This window comes from Oxyura jamaicensis, chromosome 1, assembly GCF_011077185.1.
Source record: "Oxyura jamaicensis isolate SHBP4307 breed ruddy duck chromosome 1, BPBGC_Ojam_1.0, whole genome shotgun sequence".
Classification (NCBI taxonomy): domain Eukaryota; kingdom Metazoa; phylum Chordata; class Aves; order Anseriformes; family Anatidae; genus Oxyura; species Oxyura jamaicensis.
This window is the reverse complement of record NC_048893.1, coordinates 6,766,309-6,787,929: the sequence shown is the minus strand read 5'-3', so window position 1 is coordinate 6,787,929 and position 21,621 is coordinate 6,766,309. Positions and strand designations below refer to the sequence as shown.

Sequence of the window (21,621 nt, the reverse complement as noted above, 5' to 3'; positions counted from 1 at the left end):
AGCTTTAAGAAATCCGTCTTCTATCAAATATTTAAACCAGGTGCTAATTTGTCTGGGCATTTTAACCAGCTACATTTCCCCAGTTTGCTGTCCCTGGGCGCTGGAGGTGCAGCGTGCAGCCCTGCGAGGGGAGGGAAGGGGAGGAAGGGAGGAGGGTGCCTGGCTGCCGTCTCCATGCGGTGCCAGCAGCCTGATCAAAACGCTGACAGACCGGGCTGTGTAATTACATGTTTCTAGGAAGTGTGCTAGCTCCACGGGGAGCTGAGTCTGGAAAGGAGGAGGAGGAGGAAGAGACTTTCTTTTTTTTTTTTTTTTGGGTGGTAAGGTGAAAGGGGTCAGTGCATAACGTGGCTCTCGCTGCAATATGCTAAAGGTAATTGTTGCTGTCAAGTGAACGCCAGGTGCTCCCCGGGTCGGGCTCCTCTTGCTCGTGTCTGTATTATGCAGGCATCTGCTTTCACAAACGGGCGAAGCAGGGCTTTGCAAGAAGAGAGAAGAGGTTTGCCCCTGTTGGACGCGGTATGTTGCGATATTTGACATTGCTTTTGCGCTAGCATTGCCAGGGCAGAGAGGAAGATGCAGGGGCACGGCAGTTTTATTCGACTTAAGCATTTACATAGGTGGAAGAAGGAGAGTGGCAATTAAAAAAAAAACAGTTAATTACGGTGTGCTGGGGCAGGGGGAGGATGGCATGGACCTAACCTGTCATGTAGGTGTTTGATGTGTCCTCTGTTGCTGCTGCTCACTGTGGCGGCGTGCATCTGAGCTTTAAATATCCTGCGGCTCCCGATATCTCGTTTCTCCAGCAGGCTCTGCATTTCATTTTCCTCCTCTCTCCAGTGTAAAATTTGGCCTAGCTTAAGCCTCTTTCCCTGGCTGAGAAGGTTATTCCCTTCCCTCCTCTCCTCCCCACCCCCTCATACTCCCCTCCTCTCGCGAACGCTCTCCGACCCCGATTTGGGGTTTCTCTCCCTGCAGCCAGCCGTGGGCTCTGTGGATGCCTTGCTGTGACGGAGGGCCGAGGGCTGAGCGCGTCGCGGGGAGGATTTGTACACAGGAAGAGAGGCGATGGCCGTGCAGCGTGCTCCCGAGGCTGCTCTGAGCCTGCTGATGGTGAGTGCCTGCTGAAATCCATTTGGGAAGGAGGGGGGTTGGGGGGGAGGGATGCTGTGCCGCACCGATTCAAGGCTCAAAATCCACAGGAGAGTTTTGCCTGAGCCACCTCTTGGCTTTTATAGGTCCTGGGGAACTTTGCGAGGGACTCGGGTGGAAGCGCTCATCCCTCGATGGGTTTTAATGCGTCCTGACCAAGGCTGAGAGCTAGGCACTCGTGGCAGGTGTTTGAAGTCTCCTTTCTGACACAGCTGGCGCTCGCATTCGGGGTTTATCCTGAGCTGTAGATATTTCATTTTGCTCCTCAGATCAGTGAATTCTCATGTTCTGCTGCTCTCCCCTCCTTCTGCCCTTGCTGACTGTGCGACCACTTACCCGCAGAGCAGGAGACCTTGATTTCTGTCCGGCGGGCGTGTTGCTGGCTGCAGCCAGGTGCTTTTGATGCTGTGTCACTTGGGGACCGGTCCTCTGATGCAGTGAATCACCATTCGGCTCACTGCAGACCGTGTCAGCCCTGCTGCTGAGTGCAGACTGCGGTAATGACCAGCATTTACCTGAGATATTTGCTACAACGTGTTGAGCTACTGACCTACTTCTCAAACTTCTGCATATTTATAATATTCCAAAGAAGATTATTTAGCATAACACGTGGCTGAGTCCAGAAACATGTCCCTGTCCTGCTGCAATTAAAATAAAACCTTTTGGTAGGGTATTAGAGAGTTGTTTAGCTTTACTGATTTTTTTTTCTTTACTCTTGTTGCCATTTTCTATGCAGCAGCATCAAGGGACAGTTTTAGTGTAATATCTCTGCTGGATGCTTTTCTGCCTAAATGTCACCGTAATATTTCTGCTGGAGAGCTGTTACAAGCAAAGAGCACATGTGTGTGTATGGATGCATATATATTTATTCTCTCTATATATAATTATTATCACTGATCTCTTTTTCGATTGCAGTAGGAAATGATCCCTAGCACTCAGACATGATGAGTTTTGCAAGGGCATGCCGCAGGATAATAGCTTTATGGTGCCTGGGGCTGGTGACAAAGGTCAAGTTGAGAAAAGCAAATTTTATGTCCATTACTCGAAATGCTAAACATGCTATTAAACCTCTGCATGGCTTGTTTTATACTTGCCAGGGACTAACCTGCTGTACAAGCTCATTTTATTTCCTCCTGCTTACCTCTGGCCTTCCTGGCATTTTAAGTAGCCTCTTTCTTTTCCTTTTTTAAAGATGAATTGATGGGTGCCAGCCACCCCTTGCCATTGTTTGGGCTGTGTATGTTTTTATTGTAATTATGCTCCTAATCTCAAGTTAAACCTCTCTTGCTTTCCATCCCCCATCTATGTACTCCTTGAGCTGACCCTGTCAAACGCCGGTACAGTGCCAAGCTGCCCACTTTTTTTTTTTTTTTTTTTTTTTTTTTTTTTTTTTATTTTAAAACGTGATTTTCTGTGGTTGCATGTCACTGGTCCAGTTAGCATTTTGTGGTGTTTTGGGTCTTTCTGCAGCTCTGACCCATAGCCTGGACCCCTTGGGTCTCCTCACCTTGGACATGGACCTGGACAGGGTTATTGTGGTCTCCCAGCCCCCTGCAGATGGGTCGGGTTAGAGGTCCTTGTTTCCCACCCCATGGATGGTTGGGGTGGAGGTGGTGGGGGTGCATTTCTGGGGTGGAGAGGACTTGTGTAACTCCTTGGACTCTGCTCCAGGATGGTCTGGTACTAGAAGCTTGTTATGGTTGCCAAAAATGTGATTAGGTATATAAAATACTCTGCGTTGCCAACCTCTCTTTTGCCTTAGAATTTTCTTGGGCCATGAATTAGTTTAGTTAACTATGGAATCCCGGTTCTTTCCCCTCTGCTCTGCCTTGGCTTTGGTTGCATGCTTGAGCAGGCTCCCCTTGAATCAATAATAAATTCTTGCATAATTCATCCCATAGTGAGCAGCTATAATGGCATCTCTTCTAGAACTGCTGCTCTCCAGAGATTAAAGGATTAGATATGTTCGGGAAGTCCACAGAAGTAGTTTTAATACTTTGATGGGCTTTCTCCATTGAGAGAACTGTCTTTTAGCATTGAGGAATATTTCAGTGCAGCATTTCCCCTGCAGTAGCATGCAGAAGGTGCATCTGACCCTCTGCTTTTTATGAGATGTAATTGGCAGCAGCATTTGGCAGTGCTGCATCATGCTCAGTCTGAAAATATCCTCTTCTCAATGGGATACTGCAAAGCACTTCGCAGGTAAAGAGGCTAAGTTACAGAGCCATTAATTGACTTTTTCCTGGAATTAGATGCGTTGAATTGAGTGACCTAAATTAGGAGTTTGTTCATCCAAAACTACATTTTGGTCAATTAGGAGAGAGAGACATCTCCAGGGGATGGGGTTTCCTTCCTATAGAAGGACCACCTATAGGACACAGGTATCTAGCATCAGCATGTCCCAACAGAGAGAGCTGCACAAGGGAGGGCAGTGCTTTTCCGAGTCCCAGCCATGCTGAGAGCTCACAGCAGCTTGCCTGTGCCTGCTATGAGCTACCCAGCACATGCTGCTGAGGTGGCCTAAAGCAGCTCCCAGACCAGCTGCTCCTGTGTGCAGCCATAAGCACACTGCAGAATCTCATTAAACTCGTAGCCTTAAGTGGATGGCTCTGACTTTGGTTTAGTGACATAAATATTGAGAATCCAAAGGCCTTGATTAATTTGGATTGAATCTGTTATTTATTTATTTATTTATTTCAGCATTCAGATGATTCTTCTTCCTGGATTTTTATTTATTTATTTATTTATTTATCCTCCTAGGCCAGGGAAAAGTCTCAATAAAGGAGAGCCTGATTCTTAAACATGTATTTTCCTAACATGTTGTTTTCATACAAAGACTGTAATTGGAAAATATAACCACATTTTGTCCTTTCTGGTGAATGACTTTTATTGCAAATAACTCTAGATTGTGCCTGGCCTTGCGGGACTCCTGCCTCTACCTTGCAGAGATCACAGTAGACAAGGGCACAGTTTGGTTCATCATGGGGGAAATTGGGCTGAATTGTGCCCCAAATGGCTGTGCCTATGGCATTATCTAATGAATAAAATGGGGCTTCCTCAGCTTCTGTGAACCAAGAGGAGGGAGCATCTAAGCATGTAATAGCACCTACCGTGTCTTGTTAGGAACGATAACACCTGCTGTGTTAAGATCATTAATGCTGATGGGAGCAAGTGCAATACTACTAGGATTTTATGTCTATCTTATTAGTCTGTTGTAAAATTTTAAAGCTGCAGACATATTGATTGTACAGATTTTAACAGCACAATAAGTTATGATACTGGTGTCTCTCAAGACAACATTATCGCATGTCATAAAAACAGATCTTAAGGATTTGACCATCTAACAACTGTGGGTTGTAACAGTAACACTAACTAAACAACAACAGAGGTTCAGATGAACAAGATATACAGCTTGGTGTATACCTATTAGTCCAAAATATTCTTAAAATGGTAGGGAAGAGTAGCGTGTATTTCTGTTTTCAGAAAAGCTAGCTCCAGCTAGTTTCTCTCACTCTCCCCATAAAAATCAAAGCTTTCCCATGTTTATAATCCATCCTTGTCCTCTGATCTGTATATATATTTTTTTTCCTTCAAGAAATAACAGCATACTATTTAGAAAACAAGTGCACTTAGTAAATGCTAACTGTTCGTGTTTGGAAGAGCATATTCCATTCCAGGGCACTCTGTGATGCTTTCACACTCTAAACTGTATTATTTTGTGTCTGAGTTACATTCAAAGCTGAGGCTGGAGAAAAGGTGAATCTGAGATATCCTAGGTGACCCTAACCATGTTGAACTTGGTTACCTCTGTAGTTACACGAGAAAAAGAGGCTGCCAACAGGAAATTCAGAGCATCATCTCAGGCCATGGTGTTCACAATGCACAGGATTGTGAATTCACAATGCCACAAATGAGAATCTGGTGGCCTGTTATGAGGGCTGCCTGCCTCTATGTTCCCTTGTCCTCCTGGGCTGAAGGCTTTGCAGTGTCTGTCTGAGGCAGAATCTGCAACAGAAGGCCAAATTTTCATTTCTTTCATTTGTTCAAGTTTTCACTACCCCACATCTAAACTTTAACATAAATAATTGGTGTCTGGGTGTCATCGACAGACAAAAATCCCAATTTAGTGCTTCTGGTTCCCCTTTTAAAGGGGACTCATCTGGATTATCCTTCCTCAAAGCTAAAATGATGTCTTCAAAACAACATCAATGTCTTTAACCTGATCGTTCTTCTGAAACATTACACCAAACTCTGTAGGATCTCCCTTAAAAATACTCATACATCTGTAATGCTACTAAGTGTCCTGCTCTGTTGACTTCTGAGGTGTTGGACTTGACAATGTTCTGGATGTTTCATAAAATATTTCGTGTTTGCTAAATACCTTTTTATGCCTTAAATCTGCCCTAGTGAAGGCAAAATGGGGAACAAGCAGAGCATAGAAGCTCTGTATCTCCTTAAACACAGGACTGAACACCCTGCCCCCTGCTCCCCCCAGAACAAAACAAAAAGGCAATGCCTATTTTCTCCCTCTCAAACCTCCGCACAGATCTGCAGCAGTACAGCTGGCCTTGGAGGATCAGATGAAAGCCTCGGGGAACAGCAAGGTTTCAGTGGCAGGATGAAGTCATTTTTCTGCCTGCCTCACCTCGGCCTTAAATTATCTCCGCCTTTATGCAAAAGCTCTTGACCTCCAAACCTCCTGGCTCACCTACAGGCCGTACAGCCCACGGGAGGTGAGCAGTGGCTGGCATGGTCCTTGCACAACACCAAACCCCACTCTTTGGTCACCCATGTGTGGGGAAGGGGACAACGCAACTCCTTTTTATGGCTGAGGTCGTGGGGCCTGTCTGCTGGCAGCAGGATTGCTTGGCAATGAGTCACACCTTCCCCGAGGGATCGGCCGCACAGCTGATGTCGGGCCCTCTTCAGCTTCATGTCCAAAATGAGATCTCAGGGGAGATTTGAATAGTGAGGGAGGGTATTATGTACCTCCGTGCTCCTTTTGCAGATATTTCTGCCATGCAGGTGTGTGGACTTTGTCCTCAGCCTTCCCTGAAGGCCTGAGGCAGAGATGGTGATGTGTGGTGGCACCTGGGGGTTGCTCGGGGAGGAGCGGTGCCTTCAGAGGTCCCTGCCTCCTCATCTCATCCCTTGTTTCATCGAGGCACTCATTTTCTGATAGGCTTCACTCAGCAGATTGCTGAGCTGTGCTGGTTGCTGTTTTGGAGGATGCAGCAATTCCTCCTCGGTTGCTGCTTGCTACCACAAGGAATTTAGGTATTTCTTATTGGTAAGTTATTCTGAATTGCATCTAAACTGGCAGCACTGAATTGTACCTGAACTACACTGCGTGCCTCCTTAAGCACACAGTAACACTTCAAACACAGTGATTTAATTCAGCTGAATGAGATTAAACACCTCCCAGGACTGCTCTTGGCTTCCGTGTGGTGGTTGTCACCTTTTACCCATCTGAGCTGCAGGACTAAAAAATCATTATCCCTTTGATTCCACTGTACTGCATGCCAGCACTTTTCTTTTTCCTTGTTCCTCTGCACATAAGTTTTTTTTTTTTTTTTTTTTTTTAAATCTTGAAGTCTTGTAGGAGAAGCAGACCATAATGCTTGCACATCTGATTTCTCCCATTTATTAACACACTTTAAAACAAGAGTAAGAGGGATTACAGGTTTATTATCTTTTTTTTTTTTTTTTTTTCCTTCATCATGAATACTGCCATGCCTTTTATTCCAGCTGCTCATTCTGAATGTCCAAGAAAATTATCTTGTCAGAAATGCACAGCCATTGATTTTTATTATTATTATTTTTGTATCATGGTATAGAGCATGGCTATTTGTGGAAGTGAATTAGTGGGCATTTGAGTAAATGATCATTAAGTTTAATTAGAGCCTTTCTGCGGTTGGGGGAAAGTAATATATTAACAGATTGAACAGATCACTAAAGATGACAACTCCTTTTGTCCATATATGAAAGAATAACGTCACAACTTTTTTTTTTTTTTTTTTTTAATATAATGTAGTGGAAAAGTTGACTGATATCATCAAACCAAAATAAAATGTTAGAAATGCTGTAATTATGATAATTAATATGCAGAGCTATGAATAGCTACTCATACATAGGAAAGACTTGTAACATTGGGCAATTGCAATTATTCAGTTCTTTGCCTTCTGGTTATGAATGTCATATTTCTGTAATTACTGAACTCTTAACTTCTCAGTGTGGCAAAGATCCAGCCCCTGCCAGGCTAATGTGGTTAGCACATCAGGGCTCAGAGACTTACACAGATCCCACATGGATCGTTCCACAGTAAATCCCACAAAAATGCAAATTTTTGTGATTTGGCACCTGTGTTGTGCTCAGGTGGCCGGTCACACATGTGTTCATCAACTCCACCAACAAGTGCAACAGCCACTTCTTTTCCTGTGTCTTCCTGAAAACAGAAGCCCCCAGCTGGAAGTCTGGTGGGCAGGGGGATGGGACCAAGTTTTAGTCTCTATCCAGCCAGTGTGCTGTCCCCAGCTCTACATAACCCCTGTAATTACTTCCAGGGAATGGGTGTTTCCACTCTTGCCATCAATGGCAAACTTCAGGTAAACATCTCTCCTTCAAGGAGATACATCCATTTTTTCCCCCACATCCCTTAATTATCCCTTTTTTAAATGCCAACAAGCAGAGAAACTTGCAGAAGGGGGTTGAAATCAGTCACTTCATAAAGAGGTTTTAATGGTGGTGAGTAACAAACTAACCCAAACCCATCATCACCTTCAAGTGGTATGAATTCTTTTTTTTTTATTATTATTATTATTTTTATTTTTAAAATGAATTCCTGGCTTGGCCTGAATCTGAAATTCTCAAAGCATGCAACAAGAAGCTCCTACTTGCCTTCTGAAGGGTCACATCTCATTTCCTAGTCCCACAAAGAGAGCGGTTAGCAGCAATGTCTGGGACCAAGTGGCATTTCCAAAGCCTTGCTGGAAGGCAGTGTGGTACCAGATCTTCCTTAAGAAGACTCCCAGACATGAAGAGATCCACAGAAGTGTCTGTTTATCTGTATTTCATGCAAAGAAAAGCAGTAGTGAAAGCTGTAAACTTATTTCGAGGGACAAACTTATACACAAAATGTTAGCAGTTTATTACATCCTTCATGGGATTAAAGCTAGGAATCCCCAGATTAAAACCAGCACCTCTTAATACTATCCCTAGTGTCTGGCTTTAGTCTTTTGAGACTCCAAAAAACTAGTGATAATGGTAAAATTCCAACAACTAACCAGGAAAAATGAGATTTGAAACTAAGATGCTTTGTTTTCAGGGCACATTACTGATATAATCAAATGTAATGAATGGAAGGAAGCCAGGAGAGCATAAAGCTGGGTGCAAAAATAATCTACCCTGATATTCTTTGTAAAACTGTTTTGGGTACAGAGATATTTGATCACCATGCAACTTGGTAAAAGCAGAATATCCCTTTCCCTTCCTGTACCTGCCCCTGGTGCCTGCTGCCCACCCCTTGCCATTGAAGGGTTGGTCTCTGCAGTGACTCCTCCTCTGGCCTCCCTTCTCTCTGCCAACTTACAGCCACCAGAGAGCTGAAAACTATTTCTGGGGAGGTTTTTCTAGTACAGAAGCAGAATTCACCCAGAGCCTTGCTCCACAATATTTTTCCATCTGTGGGCCGGCTGTGACGGTCCTTGTATTGCAAGACACTGGTTTGGCTCCCTGTAATTTGTAATTTGTGTGAAGCTAATGGAGGAGTGTTGTAGAACATATGCTTGGCTTAATATAGGCTCTAGCTATTTTTTTTTTTTCTCACTAATATATTAAAGTAAAATCTGGGACAGCTTCACAGTAAATAAGATTGAGATGTTTTTCATTTTTGAATAATATGAGGCTAATTGAGCTGTAGTGGTCAGAGCACATTGTATTTCCTGGTAATTAATTGCTGGCTGTGATAGCTGACTGCATAAAACTATGCTTTGGGCCATTAACCCCAGGTCATTAGTACTCAAGAAAATGTCTAGTGAAGGTCATTATTACTGCTGTTATATAAGCTATTGAAATAGAGATAAAAGTTGGCATGAGCTCTTCAAAAACCCATTTTCCCTATTCTGTTCCTTTTTCAGTGATCAGGGAGCCAAGACTGTTCTCAATTGTTCTGCATTGACATTGATTTTTTTAGAAGATTAGAGTTTGCCCACATTCTAGAGACCAAATGGCTGAAGTGTTTGAGAGGATGATCATCTAGCTTCACAGGGCTAAAAATGCCAGCCTTTCCAGAGGATCAGCACAGGTTGTGTTCTTGCTGGCAGTCCCAGGGGACGAGGACTGAGCAAAAACCTCTTTGCTTCCTTTTGTTGGTTTCTTTAGCAGCAAGGCATGTGCCTTGATATCTCAGGCTTGTTTTGTTGTTTTTTTTTTTTTTTTTCATTATTTACTTATTTGCCCTCAAGTTTTTTTTGATGGACCAAAATCAGCCTCCTTATGAAAACCAGCCTTCTAGTTATCCTACTGCCCGCAGAAGGGCTTCTAACTTCCAGATCAGGCAGGAGCTATTTTAAATTTGCTTTTTGCTGTCCCTCTTCCCATGGCAGACTACAGTGGTTGAAAACTATTTATTTTCCAGTTAAAGACAAAGGAACTGCTAATAAAAGGAAAAGAATAATAAAAAATGTATTTTAGTTCCTTCCTTTAAAAAGACAGTAATACTAGCATGCACTTACTACTTGCTTACTATTTTAAGTACAGGTTTATGCTGAATGCTCTTTTCTTTAATCATGTTTAAAGCAAGGTGAGTATTTCACGCAAACCAAAGTCCTTGAATCAGTATTCAAAAGCTTTCATGAGATTGCAAGGAACCACTTCAGCTCTAATTAAACAAAATTAGAGACAGCAGAAGATACAGTGATGGCACAAGAAAAATGATGGAGATGTTTTGTAACTTGCAGAAGTTCCTAGCTGTGTTCTTTCTCCCTCTTTGAAATTTTGTTTTGGAGTTAGGAGTTAAACAATTCCTTATGAAGAAACCTTTATTACCCTCTTCATTGCTTTCATTGCTATAGAAACTCTTTTCTCATTATCTGTGCTGCAGTATTTAAGCAAAAGCTTATTGGTTCAGAGCCCTCTACTTGTGAAGTATTGCTCCTCTTAAATTCTCTTCCTCCTCTGTATCTATCAGATATAGACTCTGCTGTCCAGTGCCTTAGAAGAGGAAAAAAAACTAAACATGCTTCTTGCATTGGTTCCAACATAATTATTTTGTATCATGGGAATATTCCAAGCCATTGTTTCAACAGATTTACTTCTAGACTTATTTGCAGAGATAGCACTTACATCATTTTAGGGAGCTTCCCATTTTTTGAAGCATCATTTAAATTCGAGGAGTTAGAGAATCATCCATGAGAAATTTCTCTGGAAGCTTTGATTCACCAGTAGGAGTTAAACCTTTGCTGTGAAGTCCAGAGGGTGTCTTCTGTCTTGGACACGGATGCTGTCTTGAATGTTTTGTTTTCGTTTGTTTATGTTTAGAGGTTTCCCTGAGATACCACTTCCAAATACAGGTTTCAGTCATTGCAATTCTACATTTCTCCCAATAAAATGTACCTGTGCTCATGCTGCAGATAAAAAGTGTCTGTTGTGGCTAACCCCAAATATATTTGGGGAGGAGAGGAGGAAATCTGGGCTATTCACTTGCACAATGAAATGTAAACCAGTGCCAGACATCTTTAGTCCAGTGCTGGGCATCCTTAAGATTTTATAGTCATAAAATGCAAACTAATGAGTGTGAATAGATGACAAAAACAAAACAAAATAAAATCCAAGCAACCAACCAAAAGAAAACAAACAAATAAACAGAAGCACATGATTTCTGTATATAATGGGAGTAAGAAACAAATTCTCTTTGAAATCTGCATGATTGACTGTGTATAATAAAGTAGGGGTGGCTTTATTGTAAAAGCGTGTACACACAGAATAATAAATTGTCATCTCTGAGTAAGAGAATGGTCAATTTTAATTTTTAATAATCTTTAATTAAGTAGGCATTTGCAACACTTTGGGTATTTGTTCATTAATACAACTGCCTCTGGCTAGCCAGATTCATTCTTTCCATACGTAGTCTCATGTCAATTGATTTCTCCATGGTTAATAGTTGTAGTATTGAGTCTCTTTAAGTTCCATAAAACTTGAACCATTGCAGAAAACTATTCCTGTCTGAAGAAGGAGGATTTGATCTTTGTTCTCTTACAATCAAGTAGGGAAGGGAGTGTAAATGCATATTATTCTACTTATCTCTGTGACATTTCTTCCAAATTCTGCTCTTAGACAATTTCACACTCTGAGCTGAGTGATGTGACCCATGCAGTCTCCCTATTGCTTTTCATCAATACAAGTCCTTACCTACATCAAGATAGCAGGATTTGCTGCCTGAGAGTTACAAATCTTGCAGATGATTAGTGGTTTACTGGTGGAATATTTATTTTCAAAAAGAAATTAATTCTTAGTGATGAGTCATTGCGTTGCATAGCCTGCCTTGATATTTTAGGTGCTAAAACCACTATTTCAATGAGGCTGGGTTGGGGAAAATTGTCCATAATGTTTCTGATGTACAATTAAAGTGCCATCTGCCTCTGCGATGCAGCAGATGTATAATTGATATTCACTGCTGATTTGCCACTTGATTTTTTGCAGACATTGAATGCTGTAATTGTTTATACAGTATGATCCTAAATACCCATGTGAGAATTTTTCTCCTCACGTGTTCCCTGGCAGAAGTATAACTACCTCCCTAATACTCGGAAGGTGGATTCATTAAAAGATAATTTACAATTAGCTAAACCAAAATCTTACAGGAGTCTGGTGACTTAGGAGCAAGTTTTCAAAGGGGGGGTCTTATTCCTGCAGAACCATGGTTTAATACAATAAAGCTTGCTGGGAAAAATTAATATGCTGATCACAAATCTGTTTACCATTGTACACTGATATAAATGTAGGATGCTTCTAAGATTACAGAAAAGGGTTGGATTTATTTTTACATCTTTTGCAGGGCTGGGAACATCCTTCAGACAAAAGAAAATTATGTAGAGTAAACCAAAAGGTCAACTGTAACATCAAAGGGACTCTTTTCTCCACAGCGAAGACTATATAAATAAAAAATAGAGGTAAAAACCACAGTAGGGAACACATGGAAAAACAGAGATGTGATACTTTATTTTTTGTACTGCTGTTACTTAAAGGAAATGCATTTGCTAAAATCTTGATTTTAATTTTAAGTATGACTGGCTTCTAAGACTTTCCTTCTGCAAGTACTCTAGGCCTGAATCTGTTCATGCTGAAAGAAAAGGAAATGTGACCAGTAACTCCAAGGGCAGAAGGTTAGCAGCTCTATTTTAAACTGCTGCCTTTCTTTTTGACAGCAGTGGCTTTTACTCACATCAGTTAAACTCACTGTGGAGCAGCAGTGATTGTCCAGGGCTTTGCATTCAGCTTCAAAGGAAGGCAAAATTGGTGATACGGGTCTGAATCTGACTGCATTGCAAGTGACGTTGTGAGCAATCATTTCCTAAGCCAGGAAAAATCTGAAGTCGGTTCTCCAGGCACTCAGGTCCATTTTCTTGCAACTTTTTCCCTTTTCACAAGCCACTGCCTGTACACGGCACCCAGCATAATGTAAAAGGATCCCCTGTGTCTTCCCAGGGCTGAGCACTTGCTCTCATATTTCAGTGAATTTATTGGTAGCAGCGTAATTGTACCTAAAGGACATTGTGGCTGATGGTTATGGCTTGTGATGACCTTCACTCAGGTGGCAGCATAAGCAAAGGACCAAGTGAGGGCATGAGGATGCTGCAGAAGGAAAGCAGGGGAAGTTTGGGGAAGGATTTGGGGAGGGAAGGTGGTGTGAAATCAAAGGAAATGGGGCTGTAGGAAACTGCAGATCAAACCGGTTCTGTTCAAGGAGAGGAACTGCTCTTCTCCATGAGATTTTTGGTCACAGCCATGCTGGGTGCTCCCTGAGACAAACAGGCAGAAAAGCAGCTAAAGCACAATGTATGGTTATTTTTACCCATGTAGCTTCTTGTTGAGGTTTACTTTGGCTCTTGAATGTAGAGTGATGACATCTGAAGAAGAGAAACTTCATACTGTTGCTTGTGTGATTTCTTTTTTTGATTAATTTTGTTTTTCTGACTTCCAGTATCTTTCTCTAATCCCTGTAACAAGCTTTCAGATATGCTTGTAGTATAAAAGCTCATCTTCAGGTGATAAGGTTCATGCTTTCTGGGAAGGAAATGAGCAGACTGCCTGATAGAGAGGGATAATCAGAGGGGACGCAGCTATGATTAAAGGGAGCTGGAAGCTTGCACAGAGATGGAGGCAGCATGGACCTGGGATCCCAGACCTTGGGAGGAGCAGGCTGAGCATCTCCTGAGTGACATCCACTTGCTAGCTCAGCACCAGTTGTCTCACTGCTACCCCTTCGACTTAAACACTTAGTGTTCTCTTAGTCACATGTACTGCGGGTAAGCAAATCATCCATAGAGAAAATGGTTTTGAGTATCAGTCACTGACTGGCTGAAGTGCTCAGTTCCTATTTGCACAGAGTGTCAACAAAATGCATTTTCTGTCACTGTTTAATTTGCATGCTTAAAAGTCAAACTTCAACAATACTTTTAAATGTTTATTATAATTAAAATGGGTCAAAATTCATTTTTGCTGGACACTTAACAGTTTCAAAACTCATTAAAAATGACTTGAATATGTGGGACTGCTTTCCTTCCAGTAACACAGATGACTAAGAGAGCAGAGTGGGAATGCAGGGGGAGCATCCAACCCAGCTCCATCACTGCACATGTGTTTGCATAAAACAGGTTCTAGGAAAAGTGGAGAACTCATCCTGGGAGCAGGGACATGGCTACTGCCACCCAGCTGAGAGCTTCCACAACCAGGACACTTAGGGGCATGTTCAGCAGACAAATTTGCCTTCTGGATCCTTCCTCCTCTTGTGGTCCAGCTCTGGAAGGAGAGAGGAGTGTGCTCTGGGACACCTAGGTATGGATTTTCCTGAGAGCCCATGTCTCTGCAGGTGTAGGAGGGACAGTGATGTCCCTTCTTCAGGGGGGCAAAATTCCCACCATGGTAACAAAGCAATGTGTTTGGGGATGCTCAGCTGTTGAACAGTGCCTAATAGCCATTCAGAGGTGATGCTTTAGTCCTCTGAGGAGATTCCATGCAGATGACAACACAGAGCCACCAAAGGCTTTTAAAATTGTTTTGGCCCTCTCTTATCTCTGCAGCACTGCTTGGTTTATTTTGTATGTTAGCAAGGTGTAGCTTTTGAATCTCCAAAAAGACATCATGCGAGCGATCTAAGGGACTAGTTAGCCCCTCTGTCCTGCAGGCATTGGGCTGAAAGGACCTGGAAGAAACACATTTTCTCTCCTCCTCACTTGTTTCCCATTTCTCCTTCCACCACAGCTTTATTAGTTTCCATTCTGGTTCTGCCAGTCTAAATGAGAAAGCAGCTTCCCCTTGGAGCAGCGTTCAAAGCTTCACATAAAGTCTCTTAATTTTTATCTTGTATTCCTATCCAGAGCAGCTATGAGCAGCAGCATTTACAAAGGAATCACAGTACGAAAAACCACACCAAGGCACAACATCTGGTGGGGGAAGCTGCTGTGATTAGAAAAAGTGCTATTGCCAGAATCGAGTTATCTGAAGGTGTCCTGCTGGTAAGCAGCAAGTACGAGCTGTGCTGTGTCCTAAACTGCAAGAGGGGTCGTATTAGATCTTTGACTCCCTCTTTGGGTTGAGTCAGGTTTGTCAGCATTCCTGTCTAAAACCCAATGCAAAATATCCCAAGATGCAGTCCTCTCATGAAACAAACTTTATTTTTGGTTCTGCATATTAATATCAGAGTTTGGGGGGAGGTTTCCTTTTGGAATCTTCCATTAGCAGTGTGAAGGACTTCGCTGGGAAGCAGAAAAAAAGATGTTTCTCCTGTCCTGGGAGGTCTCTGCCTCATTTCTTAATAATTACCTCTTCTAGCAGTGGCAAAAGTCTTCATGGGACAGAAGTGGAGGCAACCCTAGCTGAATATTAAGCTTGCAGGGAATGTGGAATGGGTATCCTGTGGGATGATCTTTGCCATCCAAGGGATCAAGCCGGTGTGGGAGGTATTTGTTTCCCGGCTGAGGTGCTGTAGTTGGGCTTGTGGATGCTCCCTCTCTGCCCTTCTGCTCTTCATGCTCTTCCATGACAGTTTGGGTGAATTTATTTTCCTTTGCTTTGCAGAAGATAAAATTCTAGGTGTCTGCTGAGGAACAGTAACCTCAGCTGCTTCAGCTCTGGCAGTTATGGTGGGCTTATCCCCTTTTGTACTCTTCATGCCACCACATAAGAAAGCAGAAATGTCAAAGTTGGAAGGTATGCCTGCATTTTTAGCACAGGATGGGACATCGGTGGCAGTGGTAGATAGATTTGCTTTCTTTCCCCTTAGGAAGATGAGTCTGCTTCCCGCTGGGAATTCACTGCTCTTATTTCCCTCTCTACATCCCAGCAATCAGCCAGGATCACCCGAAACTTATTGCCTAGCTCCCAGTCGTACCTCTATATGCCACCATGCTGTTAGTGTGTTTGCATTGGTACAGCACCTGGATTCCTATTGGAGTTACGAGCTTTATTTTAACAGAAACTCCACAAATATTGTGAAGAAATTAATATTTCATTTTCATCCTCGAGTCCAAATCTTATGCAATATCGTAAATTGGACATTTGTTTCCCTTGGTGGGTAAGAATGGCTGCATCTTCTGCAGGTTTTCCTCTAGGGAAATTTATAGTAAGATTTAAATACGATATGAATGGTCCTCTTTAAAGTTACATATGCTAAAGGAATGTGACTTATGAATCCTGTTAGCAGTAATGGCTACATGAGAATATCAAACAGTTAGTCAAAGCAAGATTTTGCTGTGATGCATCTCGTACTAAAAGGGTTGCCATAAATTTTGTACTGTGCCAAACGTTTTTATGTAACTCGAGTATGTGGGCTGTGTTTGATGCTTATAAAAGTTGAGTCTGTTTTGCTTTTGTTGCTGACTGCTGGAGGAACAAGTGTGTATGTTTGCGTAGCTGAACAGAATTAAAACTCATCTGGATTGCAGTGTCAACAGCAGAGAATGCTGCTGCCTGCAGTAAAAACAGGAGAGGAGAGGAGAATATTAAAGTACAGATAAATCATCCAACTTGTGTTGGGAAGACCAGCGCTATTTCTATAATTTCTGGTGGCCAGCACAGGTGGCAACTTCTGGGCAGAGCACATTTAACTAGATTGCTACTCTCCACTGAAAATTGTCTGTACGAAATATTCATGTAAAATTTGCTTCATGCAGGGAATATTTGAACAATTACAGGTCTGTTCACAGCCTCGTCCTGGCCCGGGGCTAAGCCAGGGGGCTGTCTGAGGATGGTGGTGTGTGGAGCCTGCCAGCTTACTGGTACCAGTGGGATCATACTGGAACAGACGGAAAGACCAGCAAGCCTAGAGGACAAGGTAGCAGCTGAGAAGCTCCCCCTGCACCAAGAATAAAAACTAAGGACTTTTTAGTGTTTTGATACACCTTACACACCAGATGGCACAAGTCCAAGCTCCACCAGGAACTCTCTCTCTCCTCTGCTGTCCCACTTTAAGGGACATTCATGGGGACCAAAGAGCTGCCAGTGCCTGAGCACTGGCTGGGAAAGGGGACTGAGTGTGCCTGAGTGGCCTGGAGAGTTGGATGTGGGTCGAAAAGTCACAGTAAATAGGTTTGGAGCCTCTTGCATGAGGGTGGATTGTCACGGCTTCCTGACTCCATCCAGGAGAGCAATGATCCCAGCTCTTGTGGCCAGTACATCTTCAGAACACATTTGATGACATTTTCTTCAGTTTTTAAGCAACATGGATGACTTTAAATGGGGAAAACAAACAAAGAAAGAGTTTTTTTGGGAAACAATTAAACAGAGTTTTTTGGGTACCATTGGGGTCGCTCTCTTCTTCTCCCCCAACACCCACTTTTCCTTCTGCAATGAAAATAAAGGAAAAACCATTCCATTTAAACTTTGCCTGCTTGATCAAAATTCTGCCTGTGCAAATTCCTGGAGCTCCTGGTTCTTTTGTGGGTTTATTATTTTTGAAGACATATTTTCTCTTAATGTCACATTGATTGCTTGGCCACAGCTGGGATTTTAGGGCTTCTGCAAGGCCTGGGAGCACCTGCATGATCTGAGGGGACCCAACCTGTCCCTCGGCACCTTTCTGAGCTGGGGCAAAAGTGTGTGCAGGAGTTGTCTGCTGGCAGATTTTATTTTATTGGATATTGTCTTAAATTTCCTCTTTAAGGATGAGGCCATTTCACAGTTGAACCACTGAGGCGGACACTTCTGTGGCTAGATCTGAAAGATATTTTAAAACCGACTCTCAAACATGCCACTTAAAAATTATGCGGGGAATCAGGAGGTGGTGGTTTCGCCTTTTAGTTTGTTTTTCTGAGCAGGGCTATGGTTTCTTTGGGTTGCCCCTTGGAATCCCGCTGAATCAGGACAGAAAATGACTGCACGCATGAGAGACGCACAGTAATCATTCGGGGTCAGCGAGCTACAGATTGCAATATTGGGCAGAGTTATTGCGCAGCAGTGTCCCCACTCTCGTACTTTCAGCCACGGGAGAGAAGGGGAAACCTGCTCAGCCTCTCGCTCACTTGGCCTTTCCCATCACGGGTCTTGAGTCGCCAGCCCTTCCTACCTGCTGAAGCCATCCATGCTGCATTATTGATTATTTTTAATCAAAAGGGTCGGAGTTATTTTCTCCAGTTGTCGGTTTGGTTTGTGTCACTCTGCTGATTACTGCAAGTCGACGAGGTGATGAAAATAACCACACGGATCACGAATTTTAGAGGTAGAAAATAGGGAAAATCTGACTAGCCAAGTCAACTAGCTTTTTTTTTTTTTTTTTTTTTGGTGTTTGATTTTTTTTTTTTTTCATCTCTGGCTCTGTCTGTATGGCATGAAGTATTTTATTCTGCTTCCCAACAGCAATCTAAAGATAATTCAGTGACAGCTGCCTGTTCTTATTCCTTGCTTTCTAAACCTCAGGGCAGAAGAATTGAATTTTGGTGGCGGGATTTTGTAAAAGTCTAGTAATCCAATAACAAATGTGAGGAGAAATAAAATGGGTGGCTGACCTATGCTCAGCAATGAATATACAGGGGAAAATGAGATCTTGCTGGAGTGGTTTCAAACTCTGCCTCCACCCTGAGGGATATTTGTGCAAGTGGAGCTTCATGCAGCAACGGGTAAGCCCCAGGTGCTAGATGTGACTCCCGGCTCCCTAAAACCTAAATTAGTCACAATTGGGCATCTCATCATTGCTACCATGATTCAAGCTGTAACAGCAATGGGAACTTCCACAGAAAACTTTCTGAACAAGCTGTGCCAGGCCCCTTATTAATGGCATGCAAATTAGAGAAGTTCAAACATTTGCACTTGGTGCTCATAGCTGTTTCTTTGATTGCTAATGATGTTGAGTCATGAAGAAAAAGCTTTCTAAAATAGGGACTATTTTCATGTAACACACCAAAGGCAAATAAAAGGATGCTGTATTAGCTTTATTTGTTTCTTTGTTTGTCATGTTAAGCCCTTTCCAAATACCTCAGGACTCAGAAATTAAGTGGGAGTAAAATGAGATCTAGCAGCTAATGAGCTAGTCTTTTGTTCAATTTATTTATTTATTTATTTATTTATTTTTACAGAATTAAAACCTAGAAGTAAACATGAAACTTGCCCATCTAGTCACGAACTTCTGTCCTGAATTTTACTGTACAGTTGTCACAGATCTTTATTTTTTATTCATGTTGCAAGATCGGTGCAATGATTCCTATTCCAGTCAAGCCTGGAACAAGTTGTCCTCCTATAAACTTATGGTATGGACTGCCTTAGCTGCCCATCTTCACAAACAGAAGTTGTTAGAGGGTGAAAGGCAAGCAACCAGTCCTCTACCATAGGAAAGATCCCTCATGACCTGTTGCAAGCAAAACCAAAGTGAATTTCATTAAGTTGAATTGCATTTTCAGATAGGCGTGCATCATATCCTCCAGCAGCTGATTTCTCTTTATGTGCCTGCTGGTGGAAGGTGCTGAGGAATGTTTAAAATAAATGCATAAATAAAAATGCTTTTTAGTTTTAAGTTTGAGTGGGAGCCTGGAAAAATTTGATCTTCCATGCCCCAACTGGTCTACAAGAAGCAAATGAATCTGCCTGGCTGGTTCAGAGTTCATTTAGGCTGTGAACATCACTTGACCCTGGGCAGGGAAATTATTCACAGTGTTGGATTCTTCTGGGGCTGTCACCTGTTTTCCTGCATGAGCCAAAGAAAGAAGATGGAGATATACTACACTGGCCTGTTTTGGAGGAAGTAGATCTCTGAAGCTGGAAAGATTGTGGCTTTGAAATATCTATTCTTCTTTCATTTACTATAAAGAGAATGTAAAGGTCTCGGTTAAAGCTAAGGAAGATTAATCCATCCTTGGTGATTCCTGGATGCAGTCCCTGGCTACTTTTGGACATAATTTTGTGGAGATACTATCTTGTAAAACCACCAAACTGTATCACTTGCAGCACTGCCCCAATTCTAACATTTATTCCTGGAGTATAAGGCTAACCAGCAGTTTGGTAGTGCAGTTTGACCTTCTGAACGGTTTAGGCAACAGAGTTTTTAACCAGTAATTCCAGTATTTACTGCTCAGAAAGAAGTTATCAGTCCAAAATATGTCATCTCTAATTACAAGGAACTTGAGTAATTTGGTGTATGGATATGTGCATACAAAAATGATGGCATAATGAATAACTAGGAAGAGAAGAAACTCCATTGAGATAAAATATGTGAATTTTAGAAGATAGAGAATAAATATCTAATCTTGAAGCCCATTAAGACTGATCAGCAGATCTTGATTATTCAGCTAAGTCCTGTTTGAAGTTTAAGTTACCAGACAGAGGAAAGCTTTATCCCCAGAGATTCTTCTTTAGAGTCTTTACAAACAATGTGCTACAGCTGAAATGAGATGATGACACTTGGGACTGGAAGTACTAATGCTATTACTTGAGAAATGCAGCTACATCATTTTTTTTTTTTATTTTTTTTATTTTTTGCTAGGTACAATATAAAATTCTGCTTGGGAATTTAGAACAATTTTGCTCTTCATAATGTTCCTTTTGTCTCTTAAGACACTTTTAATCTCTTCACAAGGCTGTATTTTGCTATGAAAAGGCTAAAAACTGGCAACAATAAATATTAATAAATGGAAACTGGACCAGGAACGTTGTTGTGGCAGACAGCCAAGTTATAAAAGATTGTCTTCTTTGAATCTTAGACAAGGCCACTGAGAAATGTACTGTGAAAACTATTTTGTGGCTAAAATTAAATAATAATCTAGGTGGCTACTGGTAGAAAATACCACCAGGGTTGACTCGATTCTTGTGGGTTTTTGTTTTAAATCTACCTTGACAAGTATGAGGCAGAGAAATGATACCAGAAATGTTAAAAAAAAAGATTGTAGAATAGCTTTTTTTTTTTTTCCCAAATGTTTAAAGCAGGATTCTTGAATATGAACTCCCAAAGGAGGCCAGGTTCACAGGTGCCTGCAGTAAAATACATAGGCTAGTGTCAGTGGTAAAGGAGTAAAAGGTTTAATACATTTTGGAGAGTGAGCCTGTGGCCCTCTCTGTGCATGGTGACCCAATTAAAATTTGCATCTGAAATCTAAAGAAATTTGAAAAATCAATTGCCAGACATCATGTTAAGTTCCCTAGGCTGGTATCCATGTCCCCTAGGGAGCAGCTCATGGATTCAGATGCTCAGTTAAATTACCTACATGTACAGTACAAGTTTATGCTATTCCCATCTGTGAAGATCTGGACAGTGGAGTTGAGACATGGTCACATCAGGAGGCACCTGCTTTAGGAAGAGCTGAATCCCACCGATGGTATTGACTGATGTTCAAAGGGTGAGATTCAGTGACCCTGTCATAGGCGTCCAGCTCCATCTGAGATGCCTTAAGATATCCAAGGCATACATGCACATATTTCTGGTGGATGTGACCCAGAATGTGACCAGAAACACACCTTCAGACCTCTGGAGTAGCAGCGCAAAATCCCAAAGGACATTTCAAATGGGCCTATACACCCGTGTGTGTGCTTCTGAAGTGTGTTCAGGGGGTTATGTGAGACCCTGGACACCACGTAGTGAAGTGAGAGTTGAGGAACCTCAGGCTTGGAAAACTTGCTCTTGACCATAAAACCGTAAGATTTGAGGACATTTTCTGGGATGCGTTGAGTTTACTGGTGATGAATCTGCAGGTATATTTCTACGTCAGCATTGCCTTATGGTCTGGGCTGAGGCTCGAGTCTGTATCCTGGGGTCCAGAGCAGGATACTAGA

The 21,621-nt window shown here is 42.2% G+C and overlaps 1 protein-coding gene across 2 annotated transcripts in view; it reads left to right on the top strand.

Annotated features, from left to right (window-relative positions):
* The first annotated feature begins 239 nt into the window (after positions 1–239).
* The window catches only part of FRMD4A (FERM domain containing 4A), a 355,878-nt gene continuing 334,496 nt past the window's right edge, over positions 240–21,621 (top strand). The window contains exons 1-2 of one of the 2 annotated variants that reach the window (XM_035334235.1): positions 240–519; positions 979–1,113. In XM_035334235.1, the coding sequence (XP_035190126.1) occupies positions 1,069–1,113 (45 nt within the window). In that variant the 5' untranslated portion in view covers positions 240–519; positions 979–1,068. Of the gene's footprint in view, positions 520–820; positions 885–978; positions 1,114–21,621 lie in introns of those variants that run through there. The other variant, XM_035334241.1, reaches the window with a different exon arrangement.